Below are 26725 nucleotides of genomic sequence, written 5' to 3'. Positions count from 1 at the left end.
TACAGACCGCCCATTTGGGGAGGCCTGTATCCAGCCCTTTCCCCGCCAGATCAGGGCCTCAGCTGCCACAGCAGAAGCCTCTGAGGCCCTGATCCACCGCTTTACAGGCCGCGGGGAAGCAGTAAAAGGCCGCTTCCCCACGGCCTGGAAAGGGGTGTCATTAGGGCTTCATGTGCCAAGGACACTCAATGGCGGCGAGGAGGAGGAGAAAGGGGCCACTTGGCCCCTTTCTGTTTTTCATCGCTGGCGCGAAAAGGATGGCCCAGGCGCCCTCGTGCAGCACGAGGATGTCACGCCTGTGCTGCCCCGTTTGGAGGCAGCGTGTTCGTGACATCCAAATGGTGGTGCCCATGTGTATAGGGCGCCGCCATTTTGTACGTATCAGGTACGTACTAGGGTTAGGGTGTCCGGAAGGTTTTCTGGGACAGGAATGTTCATAGGTGGGTTGTCTTTGCCTTCCTTTGAGGCTGGCAGTATAATTTATCCAAGGCCACCCAGTTGGGTTTGCATGGCTTACTGGGGATTCAAATCTTGGTCTCCAGAGTTATAGTCCAACACTCAAACCACTACACCACACTGGCACTACACCATGCTACGATATTGTTGTTGTTGCATGCCTTGAAGTTGTTTCTGACTTATGGTGACCCCAAGATGAACTTATCATGGGGTTTTCCTGGCAGGATTCTTCAAATGAAATTTGTCATTACCATCCTTTGAGGCTGAAAGAGTGTGACTTGAATAAGGTCATAAAGTGAGTTTCCATGGCCCAGCTGAAATTGGAACCCATGTCTCTAGAGACCCAATCCAATGCTCAGATCCCTACACCATCCTGGCACCTCATAAAAAAGTAACAGAACATGCAGTAGTGTCACTCAAGTGGAGGTTGGGGATAAGACCGCACCAGGTAACACCCCAGAAGAGGAGTGACACCTGGCCGAGTGCACCCTCCTCCCTGCCACGTGCCATCTTACTCATGAGTAGATGAGTGCGTGGAGGGGGGACAGTGCCCAGAGCACCTCCTACCTGACACATGCCTTCTACTCAGGAGAGCCTTTTTGGCCCTTCCCCCTGGAAGCCCTGCCCCCCCCCCCCCCCACACACACACATACACACACTGGGTGACACCCTGAGAAGTAATGCCACTGGGAATATAAATGCATATCTGGTATTATTATGGCTGTGTTAGCATCTTATAGAGGTCAAGGACCCACATTATGAAAAAAGTTAACATGGGAGAGGCTCCATTTTCACATATTTGGGGGCTGAGTATCTGTTTGCTTCACTTACCTGTCCTCATTGGTGTCACAAACATCTCCCACTAGGTCACTGTCAGCATCTGTCTGAAAGAGACCATGACTTTGGATGAGCAAACTGGCATTTTTCATTTGTGTCTTTCTGTTAATAACAAATATGGTTCATTCTGATGTTTGAAAATCTGGCTGTAAGACACTTTCACACTAAATAGGTTAGTATATGTTGGTGAGGGGGAAAGGTCCAAGACCTCCCTGTGAGCCATGCCAAATCTCAGCAAGCCCAAATATCTCTGTTTTCCTCAGCAGTACATTTTAAAATGATGCCAGAAAATTGATTATTTTCTAAATCCATTGGAGGTATTTGGGGATAATACTGGGATCTTGGGAGGGGGTATTTTTGTGTGATTTGGGGGGATTTCTGTGCAGTTTGGGGGCAATTATTAAGATTTGTTTGAGTTACACAATAGATTCACCCTCAAATCCATGTGCTGGAGCAGACTTCTTACATCAGATTTGAAGATGAGTATATTTACTTTACAAGTAGCAATAGCAAAGCAACATGTACAAACACAGTGCTGATGTGGTCTGTTTCTCTTATGTGTGTCCAAGAGAATTTCAGGTTAGTCCTTTAAATATAATCCCTTAGCTCCATAGACTCTATGGAATTGCAGAAACCAGTTGTCCATCATTAAAAGTTCCTTCATGGAGAACTTCCTCAGGGTTTTCACTCTTACAGCAACATAACAACATAAACTCCTACATGCCTTCACATCTCTTGCATTCTTCCCTTCTACACTGCTGCACTCTTAGTTTGAGACACACTCTTTTTACAAGCTGATATAGACTTGTTTGCCAGGAATATCATGGGGGACCTTTTCAAAGGCTTTACTGAAATCAAGACAGGCTACACCCAAAGCATTCCCTTCAACTACCAAACTGGCAATTTTATCAAAAAAAGAGATGATTTTGTTTTTTGTTTTTCTAGAAACCCATGTTGACTTTTTGCAATTATGGCATTGTCTTCTGAGGGACTCTCTCTTTAATGATCTGCTCTAGAATCTTTCTTGATATTGATATTTATTACTGGACAGTAATTAATATCTTTTAATATCATTGGATGTAGTTCATCTGGTCTTGGCGACTTGAATTCATTTAGATTAACCAGGGCGCATTACAGACGTGCCTAAAGTACGTACTAGGTACATACTAGGGTTACGAAAGGGCATCCCTTCCGGATGACCTAAGCCTAGTACATATCTAGTACGTACAAAATGGTGGTGCCCTATACACATGGGTGCCGCCATCTTGACGTCACGGACGCATAGTGTCCACACGTCGTGCAGCAGAAGTGACACCACGAATGTGTGACTAGCGACTCGCGGCACCACTTCTGGGGCACAAAAAGAAGTGCCATTTTCAGGCTTCTTTTTGTTGCGTCCAGGAACCGCACGGTTTGACCGCTGCGGTTCCCGGATGCAGCAAATGGCAGCGCCGGTAGAGCGCCCTTCTTGGGCGCTCTGTAATACGCCCAGGTTTTCCTGTACTACCTCTTTACTTATTCTGTGTTCCATTTCCTCTATTGTGTCCTTTGCTCCATTCAGGGACGTAGCCAGGATTTTAGGAAGGGGGGGGGGGGCCCACTAAATGCCCCCATTATAATGGGGCTTGGGCGCGGCAGTGCAGCAGCACGCACCATTCATTTTTCTAATGGAAGGGAGGGTCCGGACCCCAAGAACCCCCCCTTGGCTACGTCCCTGCTCCATTTTCCTCAGGTTGAGGACCCTTCTTCTTTTGTGTGAAGACTGAGGCAAAGAAGGCGTTGTGTAGTTCTGCCTTTTCTCTGTCCCCTGTTAGTATTTTGCCATCTTCTCCACACTTTGGCCTTACCATTTCCTTCTTCTTTTTGCTATGGACATAACCAAAAAAGCCATTTTTATTGTTCTTAATCTCTCTAGCAAGCCTGAACTCATTCTGCACTTTAGTTTTTCTGACTTACCCCCTACATGTGCTTCCCTTTTGCCTGAATTCCTCTTTGGTGATTTCTCCCTTTTTCTATTTCTTATATGTGTCCCATTTAATTCATAGTGCAGCTGAAAGTTCCTTAGTGATATATCCTGGTTTCTTGAGATACCTCCCAGTTTTCCTCTTCATTGGAACTCATTGGACTACAACTCTGGAGACCAGAATTTGAATCCCAGCTTGACCATATAAACCCACTGGGTTTCATTGGGCAAGTCACAGACTCTCAGCTTCAGGGAGAGGCAATTGTTAATCCTCTCTGAAGAAACTTGCCAAGAAAACCCCAGGATAGGGTCAACATACTTCAGAAACAACTTGCAGACACACAAAAACAACAGGAAAGGAAAACTAGAATGTCAGGTAAATAGGTTGGGTTGGGTAAATAGGTTATTAACCTTCTCCCTGCCATGCTAGCTTCCTAAATTCAAATATTTCTTTTCTCTTAGGAAACAGTTGTCAGTCAGATGACCATAAGTGATGAGTCCCAGACTGGTACAGTCCAGACTTACCCAACCCACCCATTTATTGTTGGCTCCACTTATCTTTTCATTCCACCATTTCCTGTGGAGGCACCTCACCACCTTCCTTTCCTTAAAGCCTCCTCAAGGCTCATACCTGAGTAGGGTTACTCATCTCTGGACAACTGTCACAGGCGTCACCCACCCCATCCTCATCACGGTCTGTCTGTAGTGGATTGGGCACTTTGGGGCAGTTGTCTAGCCCATTGGGGATTCCTAGAGGGGAGAAATGCGAAGCAATTAAAGTATCTCTTCTACTGTCAAAAGGTGTACTTTCACCTCAAGGGCCCTACTGAGGTTTAAATCGGATCATATGGAATTATGATCCGTTTTAAACCGCTTCCCATTGGCGAATCGATTTGGAATCGATTTGCCAAGGGGGGGTTGAGTTTTCCCCTATTAAACCTGTGTTAAAAAGACACCGAGTTTTGCTGCTCCTTTTTGGGCTGTATCAATCACAATCGATTCAGTCCAATGGAAACAAAGGGCGGAATTGAATCCGCCATCAGAGACAGGAAGATGACAGGGGCAGCTGCAATGGCCCCTGTTGTCAAGCTGTCACCAGCACCCCCTCCTCCCTCCCCAGTCTCCTTCCCCACTGCCACCCTTGGATCACGCGATGCAAGGGTGGCAGTGGCCCCAGAGGGGCCCCATGGAAGCAAGGTTTTTTTCCCTTTTCTTTCCTGCTCCTCCATCTATTCTCTCCGTGGCCGTTTTTCCTCTTTTCTCCCCTTAATGTGAACGACAAAGGGGAGTAAACGGCCCCGGAGAGAATTCGCTTTCAAAATAAACCAGTTCCGAACTGGATTATTTTGTAAGTGGGAATGGGCCCTTTATTATTTTAACTGCTATGGCTTCAACTCAAGGGATTCTAGGATCTATAGTTTGATGGCTGTATTTAGAATTTCTTGCTAAGGAGCTCCAATGTGGTACTTGTAACTACATTTCCCAAGGTACCTGAGGAGAAAGACTGAAAAGTGTAGTTGATGGGAGCATGGTAGAATTCTTTAGCAGAAAATCCTAACCACCCAACCAAACTACAAATCCCAGGATTCCACAGGAATGACCGTTAAAGTGGTGTAAAAGTGGGTATAACTGCACAAACACACCTCAAGTCATTCTTCACCCTGCTCCTTGTTTCCATTCTTGTCCCATATTCTTCAGTTTTATTTCCATCCAGGTCCACTTGATAGGCTTTTTACAAAATAAAATGTTAATTCTGGATTTCTTATCATCTCCCTAGCCTGCTTCTGATCTTCTGCCCCACTTTTCTGCAGACACATGCCCCTTCCAACCCTCCCTTCTCAACCCCACACACATTTCCCATCTCCTGACACATTATTTATTTCCTTCCTCTAATCCTTGTGTCTCTTTTTATTTCTAGGCATTTCAGACTGTTTCACTTGCTGCACCACTTTTTTTAGGATGCCTATGATAGCTCAGCTTATCATAGGCAAGGACTCCCCTCTGCCTGTCCTGACATCAGGACATCTCAGACAACCCCTGCCTAAGCTCCACTGCAACTACAATACTGATTCTCCTGTCAGCCCATTCATCCTTCTTTACCTCAGCTTCAGCCGCATCCCCACTGCAGAAATAATCCAGTTTGACACCACTTTAACTGCCATAGCTCAATGCTATGGAATTCTGGAAATGTTGTGACACCAGAGCTCTCTGACAGAGAAACCTAAACGTCTCACAAAACTACAATTCCCAGACTTCCATAACACTGAGCCATGCCAGTTAAAGTGGTGTCAAACTGGATTATTTCTGCAGTGCAGATGCAGCCTCTATCTTGTCTCATGATAGAGGCTGTTCCTTCAACTGTGCCAGCTTGGGTGCATGTCTGGTCCTACCTGCATGACACAGGCAGTCCCCCAAATGCCCTCACCCCTTTATCCTTATTTCCCTTGTTCTTATTCCCCTTCATTTCTCTCTCCCTCACCATCTCCATCGATGTCGTTGTCACAAGCGTCCCCTTCCCCATTGCCATCTGTATCCTTCTGGTCATTGTTGGGCACATTGGGGCAGTTGTCACAAGCATCCCCAAATGAGTCAGTGTCGGAATTCTGCTGGTCCTTGTTGGGAAAGAGGCGACAATTGTCCTGCATTGGCAACAAAACAAAAAAAAAAGTACAACAAGTTTTAAAATATCACAATGCCTGCGACTGAGCCATTGCATTTGCTGTGCATTTGCTTCTCAGTGGCTGCTCCCACTCTCTGGAACTCCCTTAGGCTGGAGGCTAGACTGGCCCCCAACCTGCAGCATAGAAATGAAATGAAATGGATGTCTCCCTTCCTATTGCTTAAACAGGTATTTGCACACAACCAGCAGAACACTAACACAACTTACCAGCAGGCTTCTATCCTCATTTTCTAGCCCTGCCCCAAAAAGGAAGACTAAACTTTGGTTTACCTCCACATTTTTTATCCCATCACCATCCGCATCATCATCACACTGGTCTCCAATGCCATCACTGTCAGCATCCTCTTGCCCTGAGTTGGGTGTCAATCGACAGTTGTCCTGAAGGAAAACAATGGCAGAGATGGTGGTGAAGAAAGCTGAAAGACTTAATTTATGTACTGCTCTTCCCAGACCGGCAATACCAGAACTGGGAAAGTGTTAGCCCTCTAAATGCTCTTGGATACAACCTCCCCTTGGCTTCAGCTGGCATGGCTAATGATTACCAATTATGGGAGTTTGTAATCCAACTTCTGGAGGGCTTTTGATCCTCCATACTTGTGTTTAAATGTGCCAGCTAAACATGGGAAAATAAAGAGATCTGATTTGATCTTCAGTGTCCCACCCCTGCCTTGCAGCATGACTGCATCCACAAACATCAGAACTAGTTTTAGTGGGGGGGGGGATCAACAGGTATTGGAAAGAGACTTTTGAGCAGTAATCCATACACGACTTGTTGAATCAATCTCCTTTGTTAAAACAGAGGCATCACTAGGGGAGTGCAGGGGGGTACAGACTGTATCTGGTGACACCTCAGAGGGGGTGTTACCTGGTGCATTGGTGGGAATGGGCTGCCTTCTGGGTCTGGTGGCTCCGTTTTCCGGGTAGTAAAGAGAGTCTCTTTCCTATCTCACTTGTCCAACAGTTCCACCAGACTCAGAAGAGGTTGCAGGTGGGAATGGGCAACGTTCAAGGTCTGTTTAGTGTCCGGGTAGTAAAGAAAGTCACTTCCCTTTGCTGCTCACACAGGGGTCCTTTTGTGAGGATTCCTGTCTCGGTTCCTACCAGCCTAGATGGTCTTTCAGGCATCTTCCAACATTTTAATTCTATAATTCATTGCAAAGCTCACAACAGTAATTAATTACTGCTAATATTGCCCACCTAAAACAAAACTGATGTACTTCTCATGCACCCTAAGCACCCTTCCACACCGTCTGTACCCCACCGCAGTGATCCTTATTGCCTTTTGGGGATAAATACAGAAGACATGCAATTCGAAGAAAAATAAATGGGAAATCATCTTGCCAGAGAACTGCATGGTTGTGTCTCTATTGCCTATGCATCTGTGTGGCTCAATCCATATGCCTTGTTCCTTTTGCAGCAATTTCCTACCTGTGAACAATGTTTATGGTTGTCCATGCAGGGCAGTGGCTCATCCGGGTAGCCATCAATGTCTGTGTCGCGTCCACACACGTTACCATTTCCAGCCCAACCCACGTTGCACTGGGAAGCAAGAACAGAAGAACATCAGGAAAGCATCCTTGGATCAGACCGAAGTCCTATCTATACCAGCTCCTTGGAAGCATAAGGAAGACGATGTGCCCTCTTGATCCTTGCCCATCTTGGCTGACCGCTCAGGGTGGAGAGGCTATGATTGCATTATTGCAATCCATAATTAATGCATCCTTCAGGGAGGGCAAATTTCCATCAAAATTAAAATCAGCGGTGGTTAAACCACTCTTAAAAAACCCTCCCTGGACCGCCTGGTGGGAAACAACTACAGACTGGTCTCCTTATTACCATTCCTGGGCAAAAAAGTGAATTCACAGAATTTGCTTTCAAGTTCACTTCGATTTCACTTCGAATTGGTCTGGTGTGGAAGATCACTCCGATGTTACCTCCGTATGTCCTGCTCCTTCATCCCCCTCCTCCTCTTTCATGCCATCTCGTCCTCTCTGCCTCCCTGCCACCCATCTCATCATCCCCTGGCTGCTCATTCAGTCCTATCCTGGCCCTAGTGACGCCCTGCGACCTATCCCATCATCCCCTGGCTGCTCCTTCAGTCCGATCTGCTTTCTTTACTGTCCCATTCTTATATCTGTACATGGTGATGGAGAATTTATTAATGATAATAAATGCCCAGGTATAAAGCATATTTACAGACGAGTTTATCACACGGGAGGAATTTCTCTTAATTTCAAATGAAAAGAAAGTGGGGCCAGAACATATTCACATGAATTCGTTAGTTCAGCGAATTTACGTGAATTCAAATTTCATTCGAGCTGACTTCCCATTGCCCAAAAATAGCTTGCCATTGCCCAAAATTGTGTATGGTAGTCTATCACGCAATAACGTCAAACCCCATGATTGCGTTCAGATTGACTTCTCATTGCCCGAAATTGCGTGTGGTAGTCTATCACGCAATAATGTTAAACCCCACGATTGCATTCAGATTGCCATTGGATACTTCCAATTTCCCTTGTCTGATAAACTCCACAATTATGGTGTATTTGTGTTTGCTGTATAATAGTAGAAAATTTGGCCCTTGACTTCCATGCAGTTGTCCATCCCTGTCCTAAAAGAATTGTAACAGAGTTCTGATCAGTTTGGTTTCACTGTTTCTGTCCCTGGCCCATTCCTTACCGCACAGGAAACATCTCCATTGCGTTCAAAGAGACAGTAGCCGTTGATGTCGCAAGGGTTGTTACTGGGGCTCTCGCAGGTCTTCTGGGGGGTGCAGTTGCCTGTCTGGTTGCCCACAAAACCTGACTTGCAAGGTCCACATTTGAAAGATCCCTAGTTGGACAAAGTCAAAAAAGCAAAACTGTTTTAATTCAGGTGAGCATTTGAAGAACTTAAGAAGAACTTTAACCACCCATACAAGGTTGAATTAAAAGCTTTTGAACAGCTTTTAATTCAACTGGATATTAATATTTATAAGATGGGGAACACCTGGCTGAATGAGACTACATGTGAAAGGGATCTAGGAGTCCTAGTCGACCACAAGTTGAACATGAGTCAACAGTGTGATGTGGCAGCCAATGTGATTTTAAGTTGCATCAATAGAAGTATAGTGTCTAGATCAAGGGAAGTAATAGTGCCACTCTGTTCTGCATTGGTCAGGCCTCACCTGGAATACTGTGTCCAGTTCTGGGCACCACAATTCAAAAAGGATGTTGACAAGTTAAGAGAGTAACTAGAGGAGGGCAACCAAAATGGTGAAGGGTCTGAAAACCATGTCTTATGAGGAATGACTTAAGGAGCTGGGTATGTTTAGCCTGGAGAAGAGATGGCTAAGCAGTAATATGTTAGCCCTATTTAAGTATTTGAAGGGGTGAGGATGGAGCAAGCTTGTTTTCTGCTGCTCCAGAGACTAGATTGTTTGTATCACAGAAGCGGGATAGAGACAAAAGTTTTATTTATTAGTTTATTATAACACAGAACAATGGATGCAAGCTACAGGTAAAGATATTCCACCTCAACCTTTGGAGGAACTCCTTGACAGTAAGAGCTGTTTGAAAGTGGAACACACTCCCTCAGAGTGTAGTGGAGTTTCCTTCTTTGGAGGTCTTTAAGCAGAGGCTGGATGACCATCTGTTGGTGATGCTTTGATTGTGAGTTCCTGCATGGCAGGGAGTTGGACTGGATGGCCCTTGTGGTCTCTTCCAACTCTATGATTCTATAATTCCATGATTCTATGGCCCGTTACAGACGGGCACCCTATGACGGACTCAGTCCGTGCTAGGGTTAGAAAGGGGTGTCTCTTCCAGATGCCCCTAACCCTATCACGGACTGAGTCCGTAAGAAATGGCGGTGGCTATTTTGACATAGCGGACGTTCTGCATCCGCACGTTGCATGGTGGAAGTGACGCTGCGAGTGCACCTCGCGGCGTCTCTTCCAGGCTGCAAGAAGGAGCGCGATTTTTAAAAAAATATTGTTATGGGCCAGTTTTGGGAGGAAGGTGGTATAATAAACAAATCAGCCAACCATCTCCATAAATTAAAAATAAACATTTTGACCCCCGGGGCCTTGGGGGCCACATATGGGCTATGGGCTGCATTTTGCCCACCCTTGAAATACATGGAGTGTTCCAGAAGTCAGATGAAGTCCTTGTTTGGGGCAAGGGTGAAAGACGTAATCAATGGGAAGAGATGGAACAGAAATTAAAAGGTAGAAACAATGATCATTATCTTAACAGTGGCTGTGAATAAGCAATAGCTGTGTGGTAATAAGTATCCTAGAATGAAATGGACTGATTAACGCATGTAATGGGATGAAAAACCTTTGTCCTATTCAAGCCACAAGAAATGGCGTTGAACCTCTGGGCATATTATTACAATGGGAGGTTGTAATCAGTGGGAGAAGAAGGATAGAAAGTGAAAAAGGACAAAACAGTGATAATTGCCTAAACAGTAGTTGGGTAGTAGTGTGGTGCAGTGGGATTTGACTGTTGAACTAGCATTTGAAGAGACCAGGTTTCAAATCTCTACTCAGCCATGAAATTCCACTGGGTACATCTGGGAGGGCCCTTTCTCCGCACCAGACTGTCATTCTCTCAACCAAGCCCCAACTGTTCTCTCTCTCGTGCTCTGTCTGGACAAACAGACTCACCACAGTGTTGGTGCAGATGGCGTTGGGGTCACATCCTCCATTGTTCCCATCAGTGCATTCATCAATGTCTGTGCAAACCTGTGGGAAACAGGAAGGAAGGCCTAGCAATGTGAAAGTGAAGCAACTAGTGGTCAAGACATCAGAACAGAATTTGAAAAGTAATGTTCAAAGTAATAATGAACCTCCTGAAAGTAGGAACTGTTTGGCAGTGGATTATGTAATAGAATCTCCTTCTGTGCAGGTTTTTAAGCAGAAGCTGGATGGCCATCTGTCAGCAGTGCTTTCATGGTGTATTCCTGCCTGAAAAGGAGTTGGACTGGATGGCCCTTGTGGCTTACAACTCTGTGATTATTTGATTCCATGATTTTCTGAGATCCTGCACCACTAAAGTTCTGTGAGGTGTAGTTGTGTCTCATTTCCAACCTACCCATTTTCTGGCTGGACATCCACCTCCTTAGTAGCCAGAGGAGGACAGGTAAAGGACAAGGGCCAGCCCATAGCAGCCAGTAGCACAAAGCCAAAAACCCAGATTTTTTTGGAGGGGGAATAATGTGATAAACAGCTATTGAGCAGCAGCAGTCGTTGGCTTGCTGCTTTTGATGAAGAAGCTCACAAGAACAGCAGCAATACCATAGCTAACAAATGTTAGAACTGCGCAACAGGAGGCAATGGCAAACCTCTTTGCAGGGACCTCTCACCAAGAAAACCCTATGAATAAAACAAAGGGCAGGACCAAGACATAAACAGAGACAAAAAAGGAAGCACAGGGGATAATCACAAAGAGGGAACTAAACAAAGGCTCAGAAGAGCACAAAAAAACCACCTCTTGGCAATATTTGAGCTAATTAAAATTCCCCTAATTTGATCCTTGCTAACACAATCATGTAGCCGGCACCCATTTGAACTCTGCTCCCAAGTCTCCTTTCCTCGCTTCCGCGGCCGTGAATCACTGTCCATCCAAGCTGCATCCGACTTCCAGGAGAAGACTTCTAAGGTAATATACCACAACACATCAGGATAATGCCAATTTTGGGAAGGATGACCTTGGCAAATGCCCTCACACACTTACTGGCCCTCACAACCACAACCACCACCATCAAGTACATTTCTCACCTGTCTGCTGGCTTTGGCATAGTCGGCTCCCACACCGGAGATGAGGTTTCCTTTGTAGCCAGGGGGGCATGGTTCACACCGGAAGCCTGGTGCTGTGTTGAGACATTTGGATCCAGGGAAACAGGGGTTGGCATAGGCACACTGGGAACAACACAAAGACCTCAGCAAGAAGTCCCAAATCAGAAAGAATAGTCCAGCCTTTCCTCTGCTACTTATTGCCATCCCTCAATTCGCAGAGCCTGCTTACCTCATTGATGTCAGCACAGTGGGTTCCATTGCCCTCAAAGCCAGGTGGGCAAGGCCCACAGCGGTAGCCTGGATATTCATACGTCTCCATGCAATCAACACCACTAAAGCAGGGATTAGGGTTGCAACGGGAACGGTGTTCATGAAACCCTGAGGTAAGATGGAAAGGATGGAAATCAGTCCCCCTACAAACAAACTGATTATCTAAACATTTTTCCCAAACACAAGTTTCTAGTACTCAATTGTTTTAAGTTAGAGTTCTTAGCCTAGGCAGAAGCAGGGGGTGAAATGTTCTGCGTAGTTTCTAGTAAACTGTATCATATAATTATAGAATCACAGAGTTGGAAGAGACCACAAGGGCATCCAGTCCAACCCCCGCCATGCAGAAACTCTCAATCAAAGCATCCCCGACAGATGGCCATCAAACCTCTGTTTAAAGACTTTCAAGGAAGGAGACTCCACTACACTCCGGGGGAGTGTGTTCCACTGTCAAACAGCTCTTACTGTCAGGAAGTTCCTCCTAATGTTGAGGTGGAATCTCTTCTCCTGCAGCTTGCATTCATTGTTCCAGGTTCTAGTCTCTGAAGCAGCAGAAGCTTGCTCCCTCCTCAATATGACATCCCTTCAAATATTTACACAGGGCTATCATATCACCTCTTAACCTTCTTTTCTCCAGGCTAAACTTCCCCAGCTCCCTAAGCCATGTCAAATAGGACATGGTTTCCAGACCCTTCACCATTTTAGTCGCACTTCTTTGGACACGTTGCAGTTTCTCCACATCCTTTTTGTAATTGTGGTGCCCAGAACTGGACACAGTATTCCAGGTGGGGCCTGACCAAAGCAGAATAGAGTGGCACTATTACTTCCCTTGATATAGAGACTATACTTCTATTGGCCCCATTCCCACTGGCTTATAATGTGGATCAGGACACGAATCATGGGTGCATAGTTTCCATTTGAGTGCACATTTGATCTGCATTGCTCTGATATTGTTTGCATTGGAATTCGAATCTGAATCGATTTATCCTGAAAAATCCGAATTATTGGTCAATAAATCAGTTTTTTAAAAATAGCGGCTTTTTAGCGAGTTTTCCTGTGCTTCCGGACTCTGATTCGGGGCAAATGAATGGGGACGAAAGGGTGTCTGATTCGGGAACTTGGGGATGGGAGGAACAGTGTTCAAGGGGCTGGCCTGGGGGTGTCACCCGCTTGTTCTCTTTCCTGCATTGCCAGCGCCATTTTCTTCCATTCGCATAGCCTTTCTCCCAGTTGGATTGAGAAGCAGGGTAAGGCAATCGCGCTACATTGAGCTCTAAATGCAGTAAACACATTACTCCCCCTGCAACCTCCCCCCTGCTCCACATTCATAGACCAACGTATGAGGAGACCCATTGAACGCCGTTTTAAACTATTGTTTTTTCTTTTTTCGCCTCCGCCTGAGTACCTGAGCAGCTGATGGGCTTTGCAGTACTTACCTGCTTGATCGCCCCCAGACAGCCCAGGGAGCAATGGGGGAGGCAAAGGGATTTGGGGGAATGGAGGCTCCTTCTCTCTTTCCCAGAGGAACTATGAGAAGACACAGAAGAGCCTCGGATGCAAAGGGATTTGGGGCAAATAGAGGCTCCTCTTCTCTTTCCCAGAGGAACTATGGGGAGACACAGAAGAGCCTCGGACGCAAAGGGATTTGGGGCAAATAGAGGCTCCTTCTTCCTTTCCCGGAGGGGAAAAGCGCCTAAGCGACTGATTGGCTGTGACGTCAAGCGCTTAAGCGCTTGATTGACAGCTGCTTTAAAAAAAGAAGTTCCGGAAGGGCAATGGGAAAGGGGAGCAAAATAACCCACTTCAAATTACCACTGGGAAAATACCAATGGGAAAGAAAACAGGCATTTGTTTGCAAGAATATCATGGGTGCCCTTGTCAAGGCCTTACTGAAATCAAGATATACTATATCCACAGCATTCCCTTCATCTACCAAGCTGGTAATTTTATCAAAAAAGGAGATCAGATTTGTCTGGCATGACTTGTTTCTCTGAAACCCATGTTGACTTTTTGTGATTATGGCATTGCCTTCTAGATGTTCACAGACTCCCTGTTTAATTATCTGCTCTAGATTACCCTTTGGACTGCTTTCCTGGACAGACTACTGACTCATGAAGGACCTGCACTGGATTACATGATGACTGCTTTTCAGTAGATGCCTTGGACTCTCTCTCCCTCTCGCTGCTTAAGACACAGAGGCTTCAGGCTAGGAGACTGGCTAACATTTGAAGGGCAAAACAGGACAAAAAACAAGGCTCCAGGTTTTCCTATTCGTCCCTTTTCTTGAACGTACCACACACTTGACATTCCATAATGGTGTTCCGAATCAAGGACATCTCCTTCACCTAGAAAAAAGTGATATCACATCATGCACTGGAATGGGAAGAGATCCCAGAAGAGACATGTCAGATGGGCACTGGGATTTAATATCATCAGTCCGTCAGAAGTAGTCAAAGGTAAATATAAAAAGATAGCTTATCAGTGCAGATTATGCCCCTGCAGCTCCGAGGAAATTGAGACAACTGGACATGTTATTTTTTGTTGGCCCCTTTATATAAAATCTTGTGTTATATAATCTTTTTAATATAATCTTTATATAAAACCTGGAAAAGTGTTTTAGGCAAGCATGGTGTTGGAAACTGTAATGATAACAGACGCCTCCTGCTAGAGTTTTGTGCAGAACAGCAGCTGACTATTACAAACACTATCTTTCAGCAGAAAGATAGCTTGAAGACAACCTGGATGCATCCCCGATCCAAACACTGGCACCTCATTGACTGTATCCTAGTGCGCCAGAAAAATATTTGTGATGTCTGTCATACCCGAGTGATGCGCAGTGCAGAATGTCAAACCGATCATCGCCTCGTAAGATGTAAACTAAATCTTCATTTTAAGTTTAAACCTAAGAGGGGTGGCATCCTAAAGAGGAGACTCCAAGTCAACAATCTTCAACAAGCTGCCATGAGAGACAACTTCCAGCCAAATTTGCAAACAAAACTTGAAGACCATCCTGTAGACTCTTCTCCTACAGCGCTTTGGCAACATATCAAAAACAGCATCCTGCAATCTGCGGAAGAATCCTTAGGATTCTCCCTCAAGAAACATCAAGACTGGTTTGATGAAAACAACCAAGACATCCAGGAGCTGCTGGCAAAGAAGAGAACTGCTCACCAGGCTCACCTCGTCCAGCCATCCTGCCATGTAAAAAAAGCAGCCTTTCGCCTCACATCTAGTCAACTCCAACAAAAACTCTGAGACATTCAGGACAAGTGGTGGATCAACTTAGCAGAAAAAACACAGCGTTGTGCAGATCTGGATGATTCCAGAGGATTTTACGAAGCTCTTAAAGCAGATGGACTGATTCAACCAAAGCCACAGCCTTAAGCTGACAAGGGCTGAACATGGCTATTAAGAATGGAGCCTCTTGGAAGTCTCTCATTTACAGGGCTGACACGTGCCAAAGCCAACTTGACAACACATAAAAATACACAGAGATATAAATGTAATTTTGGGTGACCTATTCCAGTTGCAAACTGAGGCAGAATTAAGTATTACAAGGAACAGAGTAATGACTAAAAAAATATGTGAACTTGACATCTAGCTTGCAGATTGGTTCTGACCTCCCTGCAGCCCAACCTGAAGAGACTTGTGTTTATCAGCATTTCCTCACCTGATCTCTCATGTCCTCCTGAAGTTCCATCAAAATCTGGTTGAAGAGTGTGAGCTGTTTCACGAGGGCCTTGGTTTGTTCACCTGCCACAAAAGGAGAAAGTCAAAAGCCTCAATCCTTGAAGATAGACAGTAAGGCCTGTTACAGACTGCCAAAATAAAGCTGCTTCGGGTCTCTTTGGAGGTATGCTGTTTAAATGATGCATGGGTCCTAGGAGTCCGGAGGTCACGCCAAAGCCACACTCCATTCCTAAGCACTGGAGTGCACCTTTGGTGCAGCTTCCAGATTCTTAGGGTACATGCATCATTTAAACAGCATATCTCCAAAGAGACCCGAAGCAGCTTCATTTTGGCAGTCTGTAACAGACCAAAGTGTTTTCTCTTCCCAACCACTCCCCAACCTGTCAACCAAGAGGCAATCTAACAAACTGTCACTCTCCAAGAAGGGGTTGAAATCTTGAGGCCTCTCTGGTCCTTCAGATATTATATTGATTCCCCTTCTAGTATAAACTGCGAATAGTTTTGCTTATGTCCAATGCTAACTATGTAAGGTTGCGCATTGATATACGTTATCATATATAATATCAATATAATACAATGTGTTGTGTGTATTGTGTGCCTTCAAGTCGTTGACTGGAGTGCGGCTTTGGTGCAGCTTCTGGCCTCTTAGGACACATACATCATTGAAACACCATACCTCCAAAGTGACCTGAAGCAGCTTTAATTTGTCTGTATAGGGCCTATGATTCATAAAAGCCTTTTACAAGAATTGCAACTTGATGAGCACAGAGAAACACTTTGGATTTAGACCCTGGAGCTTGGCTTATTTTCTTCCTCTATTATTTCAACACTCTTTTATTGTTACTCCTTGATGAGTGGGGCTTACTTAATACATTTTAATTCCAATGAGAATAGGCTCATTGAAATTAATGAAACTTGTTAATCAACACTAAGTGGGGATTGTGTGGCCTTCCAGATGTTGTTGGACTCTAACTCCCAGCAGCCTTAGCCAGCATATCCTATGGTGAGGAATGCTAGGAACTACCATTCCTACTCCTGGCCAACACTAACATCAGTCCCTTGATTTCAATGGGCTTGTTCTAGTAAGGATTAAAATTAGATTTAACCCACAACCACAGTTTGGAGGGTTTGCCATACTGCAAATGCTTTGGGTTTTGTTTTGTTTTTAAGTTAAGCAGTACAGAAAGATCTTAACAGACAAATAAATATAAAAATATACACACAAAGGGTACCATCATAATTAAGGGGAAGCACAAGACTGAAGGACAGGGGAGCTGCCATCAAACTCACCAAAAAGGGAATTGATCACGTTGGATACTAAAAAGAGAAAGGGAAAAGAGATAAGATGGTGAGATAAATAGTTCCTTCCATTGGAGATTTCAACAAAACCCAGTGTCAGCAGAATAGAATCAAGAAACTCAATGAGTAGAAACAGAGAGTCTTGGGTCATTTCACACAACAGAAACACAGCACTCAGTATCACTTTAACTGTCATGGATCCATCTTGTGGAATCTTCTCTCTTTATGGGACTATTTCCCAGGCTTCCTTAGCTGGCCGTTAAACCCCTCAAATTCATGTGCACACCAGGCTTGTCCTCACTCTGGACACCATGGGTGGATATCAAATTTCATATTACTTGATCATTTGTGGCCCTCAAGATGTTGTTGGGCTGCAACTCCCAACAGCCTTAGCCAGTAGAGCTAAGGATAAGGAATGCTGGGAGCTGCAGCCCAGCAAAATCTGAAGGGTCACACTTTACCCTGCATTAAAGATTACTGTCTATGAAAGCAAAGCAAATTCAAAATATGGTGGGTTCTCATTCATTGGACATTTTGAAACAGCAGTTAGATGACCACCTCTCAGAGGTTCTTTTGTTTTTGGGTTCTGAAAATCTGTGCAGCCTCTGGAAGGTTGTGAGCCAGAAAAATGTCATTTAGGCCATACTCAATTTTAGTTTTCAGGTTTTTGTCCTGTTGAAATAATGCACTTTTTTGGTCATGTTATGGGAAATTTTGAAATTGACATATAGAGCAGAGATGAGCAACTGCCCAGGTTAGGGGGACAAGGAAGCATGAAAGGCTACATCCTCATTGTACCCCAAAAGTTAGGGTGCTGGAGTGCCTGGGAGTCAACAAATGGTGAATCATAGAATCATAGAGTTAGAAGAGACCACAAGGGCCATCAAGTCCAACCCCCTGCCATGCAGGAACTCTCAATCAAAGCATACCCAAGAGATGGCCATCCAGCCTCTGTTTAAAGACCTCCAAGGAGGAAGACTCCACCACTCTCTGAGAGAGTATCTTCCACTGTTGAACAGCCCTTACTGTCAAGAAGTTCCTCCTAATATTGAGGTGGAATCTCCTTTCCTGTAGCTTGCATCCATTGTTCCGGGTTCTGTTCTCTGAAGTAGCAGAAAACAAGCTTGTTCCCTCCTCAATATGGCATCCCTTTAAGTATTTAAACAGGGCTATCATATCACCTCTTAACCTTCTCTTCTCCAAGCTAAACATCCCCAGCTCCCTAAGTCATTCCTCATAGGGCATGGTTTCCAGACCCTTCACCATTTTAGTCGCCCTCCTTTCGACACGCTCCAGTTTTTCCCCCTAATTGTGGTGCCCAGAACTGGACACAGTATTCCAGGTGGGACCTGACCAAAGCAGAATAGAGTGGCACTATTACTTCTCTCGATCTAGACACTATACTTCTATTGATGCAGCCTAAAATCACATTGGCCTTTTTAGCTGCCGCATCGCACTGTTGACTCATGTTCAATTTGTGGTTTACTTGGACTTCCAGATCCCTTTCACACGTAGTCTCGTTCAGCCGGGTGTCGCCCATCCTATATCTTTGCGTTTCATTTTTCCACCTTAAATGAAGTATCTTACATTTCTCCATGTTAAAATTCATTTTGTTAGCTTTGGCCCAGCTTTCTAGTCTATTCAGGTCATGAATAGTCAATTCAGATCATGGTGAGGAAAACTAGACCATAAAAGTAACCTTGGGGCCACTTGTGGCTTGTGAACCATACATTCCCTGCCCCTGGTTTAGAGCCCTGGCATATCTTAATGCAGTATGAGTCCGTGAGTCTTCTTAAAAGCACAAAACCTTACCTGTGTTCTGCATGGATTCATCTCCCTGGAAGGGGCACTCACTTAATGCTCCTACCCGGCTCATTGACCCTCCTAGGATCAGCTTTAGTGACTCCAGAAACCCCTAAGACAGAAACAAGGACTGTTGTTGTTGTTGTTGTGTGTGCCTTCAAGTTCTTTTGAACTTATGGCAACGCTAAGGTGAACCTATCACGGGATTTTCCTAGCAAGATTTGTTCAGAGGGGGTTTGCCTTTGCCTTCCTCTGAGGCTAAGAGAAGGACTTGCCCAGGGTCATCTAGTGGATTCCATTTCCAAGCAGGGATTCAACGCTTGTTCTCCACAGCTGGAACCCAACACTGAAACCACTATACCAGTGATGGTGAACCTTTTAGAGGCCGAGTGCCCAAACTGCAATCTAAAACTCACTTATTTATTGCAAAGTGCCGTGTCCCTCTGGCTTTCTAGTAACAAACTATGGCAAACTCTGTGCTGGGGCGATGGCACATGTGCCCACAGAGAGGGCTCTGAGTGCCACCTCTGGCACGCATGCCATAGGTTCGCCATCACTGCACTATACTATGCAAGGGGAGGGCTATTAATCTGATGCAAACATGGAGAGATAATCCATTGGGATCAGATAGGTGCTGGAGCTGATCCAGCATATTGTCCTTCAGGGTGACCTCTGCAGATATTAAGATTTCGGCCTTCTTTTCACAGTCCCCCCCCCCAATCCCAAGTTTTATTTGTTGTGTTTTCAATGTTTCTTGGTCACACCAACGTGTGACAGAATGTTGAGAACAGGTTTACCAGAAGTTAAAATCATAGCCCATAGGCTGCATGTGTTCTCCACTCTGAGTCCTGAACTAGGAGAAAGGTGGGATATAAATAAATAAAGCAATAATATTATTTTTGCAAGATCTCACAATCTCTTAAATGACCACAGGGCTTTTAAAAAAAATACAATAATTAGCAAAAATGTAAAATTAGCAAAACGTACAATTGCTATTTCTACACCCCCTGTGCCTTGTTTTTTTTTGGGGGGGGGGATAATTTTGCATTCCCTTTCCCTCTCCTTAGATAGATAGTGAATTCCTGCATGCAAACTCTCCTCTCTCTCTCTCATTCAAATTAATGTGACTTAGGTCACTCCTCCTTTGGGACTTACTGACATTCTCTCAAAATATTTTCAACTGAACTGTTGTGTTTCCATCTTCCTGCTCTCTCAACTTTCTTTGGGAAAATGGTGAAATAAATATTTCTTTGATCTGAACTATTCACTAGCTTGATTATATATCTATATATAATCTATATATATCAAAATATATTTAAAGATGGTCCCTAGGAAAGAAAATGGTCCCAAGAGTGGAAAATTGACCTATGGAACCAAAGAATTTACCTGCCCCTGGTTTATACACTCCTTACCTGCATGCGGAGATAAGCTTTCTGTCCTGTCCGCACCTCCATGGCCTCCACCTGCTCCCCAGCAACAGGTAACATATCTGGCAGCCCTGCATTGGAGTCCACTTGCTTGCAGTCCACATACAGGTCTGTGGATAGGCTGCTGCCTTGCAGGCCGCTCACCCGCAGGAGGACGGTGTGGCTGCGGCTGTCGGCCAGGTTGGCGTTCTGCAGGTTCACCGAATGGAGCTTCCCATCAGCCCGAAGGTATCGGATGAGGACTAGGGATGGTGTGCAAGTGGGAAGGAGGAAACAGGGAGAGCTGATTATGCTTGTTCTGGTGGTGGTGGTGGTGGTTGAGTACTCTTAAGTCATTTCTGACCCTCTCCGTAACTCTCTCTCATGACCCTCTCTCAGGGTTTTCTTGGCATGACTTATTCAGAGGTGGTTTGCCTTTGCCTTCGAGGCTGACAGTGTCAGCCAGGATCCAGGATCACCAGTGAGTGTCTATGGGTGAGCAGGGATTTGAACCCTGGTCTCCAGAGTCATAGTCCAGTGTTCAAACCACTGCACCACAATGGTTCCCTGATTATGCTCAGGGCTCACCATATGTGACAATTCTAGCGGAATGGACATAGATATCCACCAAAAACTGACAACTGAGAAAAAATGAAGATGGAGAAAATGTGGATGCTCCCAAATTTGGAACACAAGGCCTGAAGCAAAGGTGGGCAATTTAAAGGAGGGGGGGCATTTTCACTATGCTTCTTCCCACCAGGCCAATTTTGGGGCTTTTTTGAAACAGGAAGTGAACAAGAAGTGACTTCCACACATTTTTATTGTTAAAAAAAGACTCCCCTGGTCTTAAGATTACTTTAAACAGTAAAAGGGTCCATGAAACCTACTAAAAAGGTGTCTTACCACTCCTGGAGAATCCCAAGAGAGGAAAACCATCCCTGTTTTTTGCAGATAATTAAGTAATTAGTGTTACTAGAAAAAGAATGGTCCAGGCCGTCTGGAGGGATTGAGAAATGGCAAAACTGCCTTTGGAGAAAACATGCCCACCAGGGATGCATTTTACCCACTCTGGAAAATACCATACTGGACTAGATAAGTGGTGAACATGGTCCAGAGATAAATAGCGAGAAGAGCTCTTGGACTACATAAGTAGTAAATATGGCCTGGATTGTGACTCCCGGACCACACAATTCCTGCCCCTGAGTGGATGGACAGATAAACTGATACAGGGGGAGGAGGGGGAGGATGTTTTTGGACTACCACTTCCAGAATGCCATAGCCAGTTGGATGTAGCATTCTGGGAGTGTTAGCCCATAAGTCCCTTCTTCCCAGGCTTTTCCACATGCGGTCCTTTCCTTTCCCCCTCTCTCACCTTTGTTGGTCTTGCCAACCACTGAGACTTCCAACCAGCGGCTGTTGTCTTTCTTGTAGTAGAGTCCAAACAAAACTGCACCTTGCTTGGGGGGCAGGCGGAAGGTGGACAGCAAGTAGATGTCATTGACAGACAGGAGCTCCGTTCGGATCTTGTTGGTGACAGTAGCCATGTGCCGGGGCTCCGTCACAGTCAGGAGGTCAATGACTAAGGAAGGAAGAAATAGAGGTCAAGCTGTACCCCATAGAGTCATAGTATCATACAGTTGGAAGAGACCACAGTGGCCATCCAGTCCAACCCCCTGCCATGTGGTGGACAACTCTGATATATCTGGGGGCCACTTTTTCCTGTGGGATTGCAGACTGTTCAAAACAATCCATTATTTCCATGGCTGAGTGAGGATTCAAACTCTGGTCTCAAGAGTCATAGCATGCCTGTTGCAGACAAGCGCAAATGACTATAGAGAGATCAGCTAGAGCAGAATCTAAAAATCCTTTAACATCATTCCATTAGTGCATCTGAAGAAGTGGATTGAAATCTATGAAGGCTCATGCTGAAATAAATCATTTGGTGTTAAAGTACCTACCAGATTCCTTTGTCCATTTACTTTTAATGGTATAGCAGAATAACAAGGCTGTTTCTTTGAAGTGTTATAATGTCATCACTGTTACTCACCATTTAGCCTTCCAGCAGTACCATCCAATTTCACTTCTTTGTCCCTGCCAAAATGACCTACCATTCTCACCAATCCCTTCCAACAATGTTGAAATTTTGAACGTTGAGAATTTTGATCAGATGAATAAATGTCAGTGTCATGTTGTACACCTTATGCTAAGGCACCAAGCTTTCTGTTTTATGCACATAACTTGCCACTAAGGCACAGCATTTTGACAAGCTATTATGGGGCTATCATATACATGGTGACTGCCTGGTTTTGCATCCATCTTCAATAAAACCAGTGTGGTGTTGTGGACTGTGTGTGGGACTAAGACTGTAGGAAACCAGGGTTCAAATTCTTGCTTAACTGTGGTTGGCTACAGTGAAACAGAACATCAGACTGACAGCGGGGGTGTCACAGGTGCCCCTGTTTCTCATTTTTTAAATGGTTGCAAGCTTTGCATCAGGAGAAAACCCTTTTTTGGTACCACAATTCCCAGAATCCTGACTGGGAAATTACAGAACTTATTCTCCCCAGTTCTGCCCTTGCCAACAGCAACTACTAGAGTGGAAAAAGGGCAAACAAAGGCATTGGTTCACTTACTGGCATGAAATGGTCCACTTGGACACACAGGGTGGGTCGGACTAATCCAACAAGGCCACCCTTCAGTTTGGAGGCCAGTTTCTGGATTTGGACAAGGTCGTGGAATCCAAGAGCAAGGGAAGCAAGGTCTGGTCTGGCCTGGTTTTCTGTTTTATATTTGTTTACAAGAATGGATTTTTACACACCATCCCAGTATCAGGCGCACAGAGAGGCATCTATGGAACAGCTCATTCCTTTGTGGTCTCCTTTGGAGCAGAATGGATGTCAGTGACAGGGAGGCTGTGAAGTTCCTTTTCCACGGACCAGACCTCCCAAGGATCCTGTGGCTCCTGAGATGTTTCCACCTGGAATACACTCAGTTTGGGGCTTGGTTAGTGGCATGTTAAAACCAGGGATATCATTACTGACACATATTTTGGGCAACCAGCACCAGAAAGAAATTCTAGGGCCCTTCAAACAAAGGTTGCCATTTGGTTGGTTAAACCAGATGCCTGGTTTTGGGATGGAGAGGGGTTGGCAGTTAGTCTGACAAGCCAAACACAGAGCTGCGTCTGTTAGGAGTATATGTAGGTGTAAAATGTGTGCAGCCTTGCCTCCGACTTGTGTTCTATTTGCTCCGCTCACATTCCCTTGTTTAACTTTGCTGGCTCCTTTTCTTTGGATGCCTCAACTGTTTTTTCTTCTTCTTAATATTCAACTGATGTCTTAAGCTACAACAATGAAAATTCCATTAGAGAAACAAGGTTCTTACTTGAAAGGGCCAATGCTCTCCTTGTAGTCAGAGTGGTATAGTGGTTTGAATGATGGACTGCAAGTCTGGGAGACCAGGCTTTGACTCTCTGCTTGGCCATTCAACCCTAACCTTAGGTGCGTCACATTCTTTCAGCCTCAAAGGAGACTAATGGCAAACCTGCTCTGTGCAAATCTTGCTGAGAAAACCCTGTGATGGTTTCAACTTATGTTTGTCATAAGTTAATTGAAGGTACACAACAAGCTACATCCCTGGCTGTACCTTAACAATGGAGCATATACATGGCATGTGGAAGGTCCCATCTTACATCTCCTGACCAAGCTGGGAATTACTCTTCTCTGCTTGAGGCACTGATAAGCTGTAGTTGTTGTTGTTGTTGTTGTTGTTGTTATTACTATTATTATTATTATTATTATTATTATTATTTGTAGCCTGTTCTTTTCCCAGAACTGGGACTCAGAGCGGCTTCACAGCATTAAAAACAGTACAATTAAAAACATTTTTTTTAAAAAAGTATATTAAAAAGGAATTAAATTATTACGGTATTAAAACGGATAGTTATTAGAAGAATAAAACATATTTTAAAAATATTTTTTTTAAAAATAAAACATATAAATAGAATAAACATATTTTATTTCATTTCTCTCTGACCTCGCAATCTATAAACCCCATTTTTGAAACTTTATATATATCTAACATCCCCCAAAACAAAACAAAGTCTTTGGGAGATTGAGACCACCTCAATTTCAAGCATCTTGTAGAGTCTTTATTTTTACTCTAGGTTTTCTTCCTCTCTAAGGCCTGTTACAGACTGCCAAAATAAAGCTGCTTTGGGTCTCTTTGGAGGTATGCTGTTTAAATGATGCATGCACCCTAAGAATCCGGAAGCTGCACCAAAGCTGCGCTCCGGTGCTTAGGAATGGAGTGTAGCTTTGGCGCGACCTCCAGACTCTTAGAACCCATGCACCATTTAAAGAGTATACCTCCATGGCTCTTGTGGTTTCACCCCTGGCTCTACTGGTTAGGGCTGTAGTCCAAAAACATCAGGAGGCCCTCCATTGCTCATCCTGGCTTAGACTTTGGACTCTGTTTTCCAAATGTGGTAAGCAAGCCAGGGATGTAGCCAAGATTTTAGGAAGGGGGGGGGGGGTCCAGACTAAGTACCACCATTATAATGGGGCTTGGATGCAGCGGTGCAGCAGCACACACCATTCATTTTTCTAATGGTAGGGGGGGTCCGGACCCCAAGAACACCCCCCCTTGGCTACGTCCCTGAGCAAGCCCTGTTGCATTTGGGGCCTTGTTTATCCCTTGCACCAGGGGTTAGGCTAGCCCCAGTCCTGCCCCAGGGCAGTAGCACCAAGAGGCTGTAGCATCACCAAAATAGCTCAGGCATTCAGAGGTGGGACAGAGAGGACTAGCAGACGGCAATTTGCTCCCTGTTGTTATGACACAGTGATGGGTACTCTGCAGCCATCCAGATGTAATGTGCCTAGCCATTACAGCCAAGAGTGAAGAATGCTGGGAACTGCAATCCAACAACATCAAGAGGAGTATATGATTCCCAACCCTGTCGTAACAGAAGATATTTTTTTACTATAGGGCCTTAGCTGGGTAACAATCTGAGCTCATCCGTGTGCCCGTCCTCTATAATATTTTGTAGCCTTGCTACTTGGGGGTATATGATTATCATAATCCACCAAGGGTTACAAAGCGTAACATTGTGGTTGCCTCACTCTGCCTAACTCACTGAGAGAAACAGCACAACTGGAATCCATCCACAAACTACAGTCCCTCAGCAGTGGACTGAAGAAAGACAATGGTTTCCTGACACACTACACACACTTCAACACTATCTGACACCATCCTCACAGGGATGCCCTACATCCGTCTCTTCCCCCTCGCCACAGGCTAGTCCCATTGCAAAACTGGACCTGGCACTTCATCTCCAGGCACAAAGATCAGTTTCTTATGTCTTTGTGCACTAAAGACCATCGTTAAAATTGGACCTGCCACTTCATTTCCATACATAAAGGATTTGTCATTTGTATTGACATCCTCACCTACCAATGGCATATAAATGTCTGTGCCTGGCTTATGCTCCATCAAAGGCATCTGAGGAAGTAGACGGAAGTCTACGAAAGCTCATGCTGCCAATGTCTTTCAGTCTCAAAGGTGCTACAAGGTCTCTGTGCCTACTGATTCTACAGACTAACATGGCTATATCTTTGAACCAATGTATTAAAAGGCACCCATCTAAACTGGGACAGGAGAGTTCATTCCATCCAAAATCCGGTTTCCCCATAACAACCCACTCTGGTGCCCAGCAGGAAACTTTCCAAAGGTGGTGAGGTTCCAGCCCAGACTGTGGCCCTTGGGAGAGGAGGCCCAAAGGGGTCTTTCCCCCTGCCCTCCCTTTAGATCCTTTGCTACATGCCCCTGAGTTTGACCCTTGACTTATCCACGGGTCATAGCCAAATCCATGACTGTGGCCCCAGAACCTGCCCTCGACTGATACATGAGGTTGACTTATACAGGAATATTATAGACGGTACTAGGTCCCTTTTCCAAGCCAGGGAAAACTCAGGTGGCCCCCTCTCTCCCCTAAGAGAAAGAGAGAGAGAGAGAGCCAGCCTCCCAGGGAGGCCCCGAGTGTCCCCCTCCGTTGTTTGTCCAGAGAGAGAGCAGACACACAGGAGACGGAGAGAGACTGCCCCTGGCCAGGGAGGCTCTGCGGGGGCTGACCAGTGCCTCTCTGCCAATGCTGCTGGAGCTCTTCTGGGGCACCTCAGGCAGGCTTCTGGCGCTTGGGAGCTTTCGGGATGTTTGGGGCCTCCCTCCCTCCCTCCCTCCCCCTGCATTCCTGCAATCCTTCTTCTGCTTTCCTCTTTTTGGAGACCCTCCGACTCTGGGGGTTCCTTAGCAGCGAGGAAGGAAGGAAGGATGGAAGGATAGAAGGAGGGAAGGAAGGAAGGAAGGAAGGAAGGAAGGAAGGAAGGAAGGAAGGAAAGAAGGAAGGAAGGAAGGAGGGAGGGAAGGATGGAAGGAAGGAAGGATGGAAGGTAGGATGGATGGAAGGAAGGAAGGAAGGAAGGAAGGAAGGAAGGAAGGATAGGAGGAAGGAAGGAAGGAAGGAAGGGAGGGAGGGAGGGAGGGAGGGA

At 45.2% G+C, this 26725-nt stretch overlaps 1 protein-coding gene across 1 annotated transcript in view; it reads right to left on the bottom strand.

The window, feature by feature from the left end:
- THBS3 (thrombospondin 3) overlaps positions 1–26725 on the bottom strand; it is a 49064-nt gene that overhangs the window by 19978 nt on the left and 2361 nt on the right. Inside the window, exons 2-16 of the mRNA XM_042440763.1 lie at positions 21553–21759; positions 20187–20443; positions 18784–18886; positions 16963–16989; positions 15653–15735; positions 14276–14327; positions 11945–12093; positions 11698–11838; positions 10585–10662; positions 8616–8768; positions 7365–7475; positions 6207–6314; positions 5736–5895; positions 3888–4006; positions 1288–1340 (exon numbers count right to left, since the gene is read on the bottom strand). Of these exons, the coding sequence (XP_042296697.1) occupies positions 1288–1340; positions 3888–4006; positions 5736–5895; positions 6207–6314; positions 7365–7475; positions 8616–8768; positions 10585–10662; positions 11698–11838; positions 11945–12093; positions 14276–14327; positions 15653–15735; positions 16963–16989; positions 18784–18886; positions 20187–20443; positions 21553–21759 (1801 nt within the window). The remainder of the gene's footprint in view (positions 1–1287; positions 1341–3887; positions 4007–5735; positions 5896–6206; positions 6315–7364; positions 7476–8615; positions 8769–10584; positions 10663–11697; positions 11839–11944; positions 12094–14275; positions 14328–15652; positions 15736–16962; positions 16990–18783; positions 18887–20186; positions 20444–21552; positions 21760–26725) is intronic.

The sequence above is a fragment of the Sceloporus undulatus genome, chromosome 9 (assembly GCF_019175285.1).
Source record: "Sceloporus undulatus isolate JIND9_A2432 ecotype Alabama chromosome 9, SceUnd_v1.1, whole genome shotgun sequence".
Classification (NCBI taxonomy): Eukaryota; Metazoa; Chordata; class Lepidosauria; order Squamata; family Phrynosomatidae; genus Sceloporus; species Sceloporus undulatus.
The sequence above is the reverse complement of the archived record's forward strand: the minus strand, read 5'-3'. Positions and strand labels throughout refer to the sequence as shown.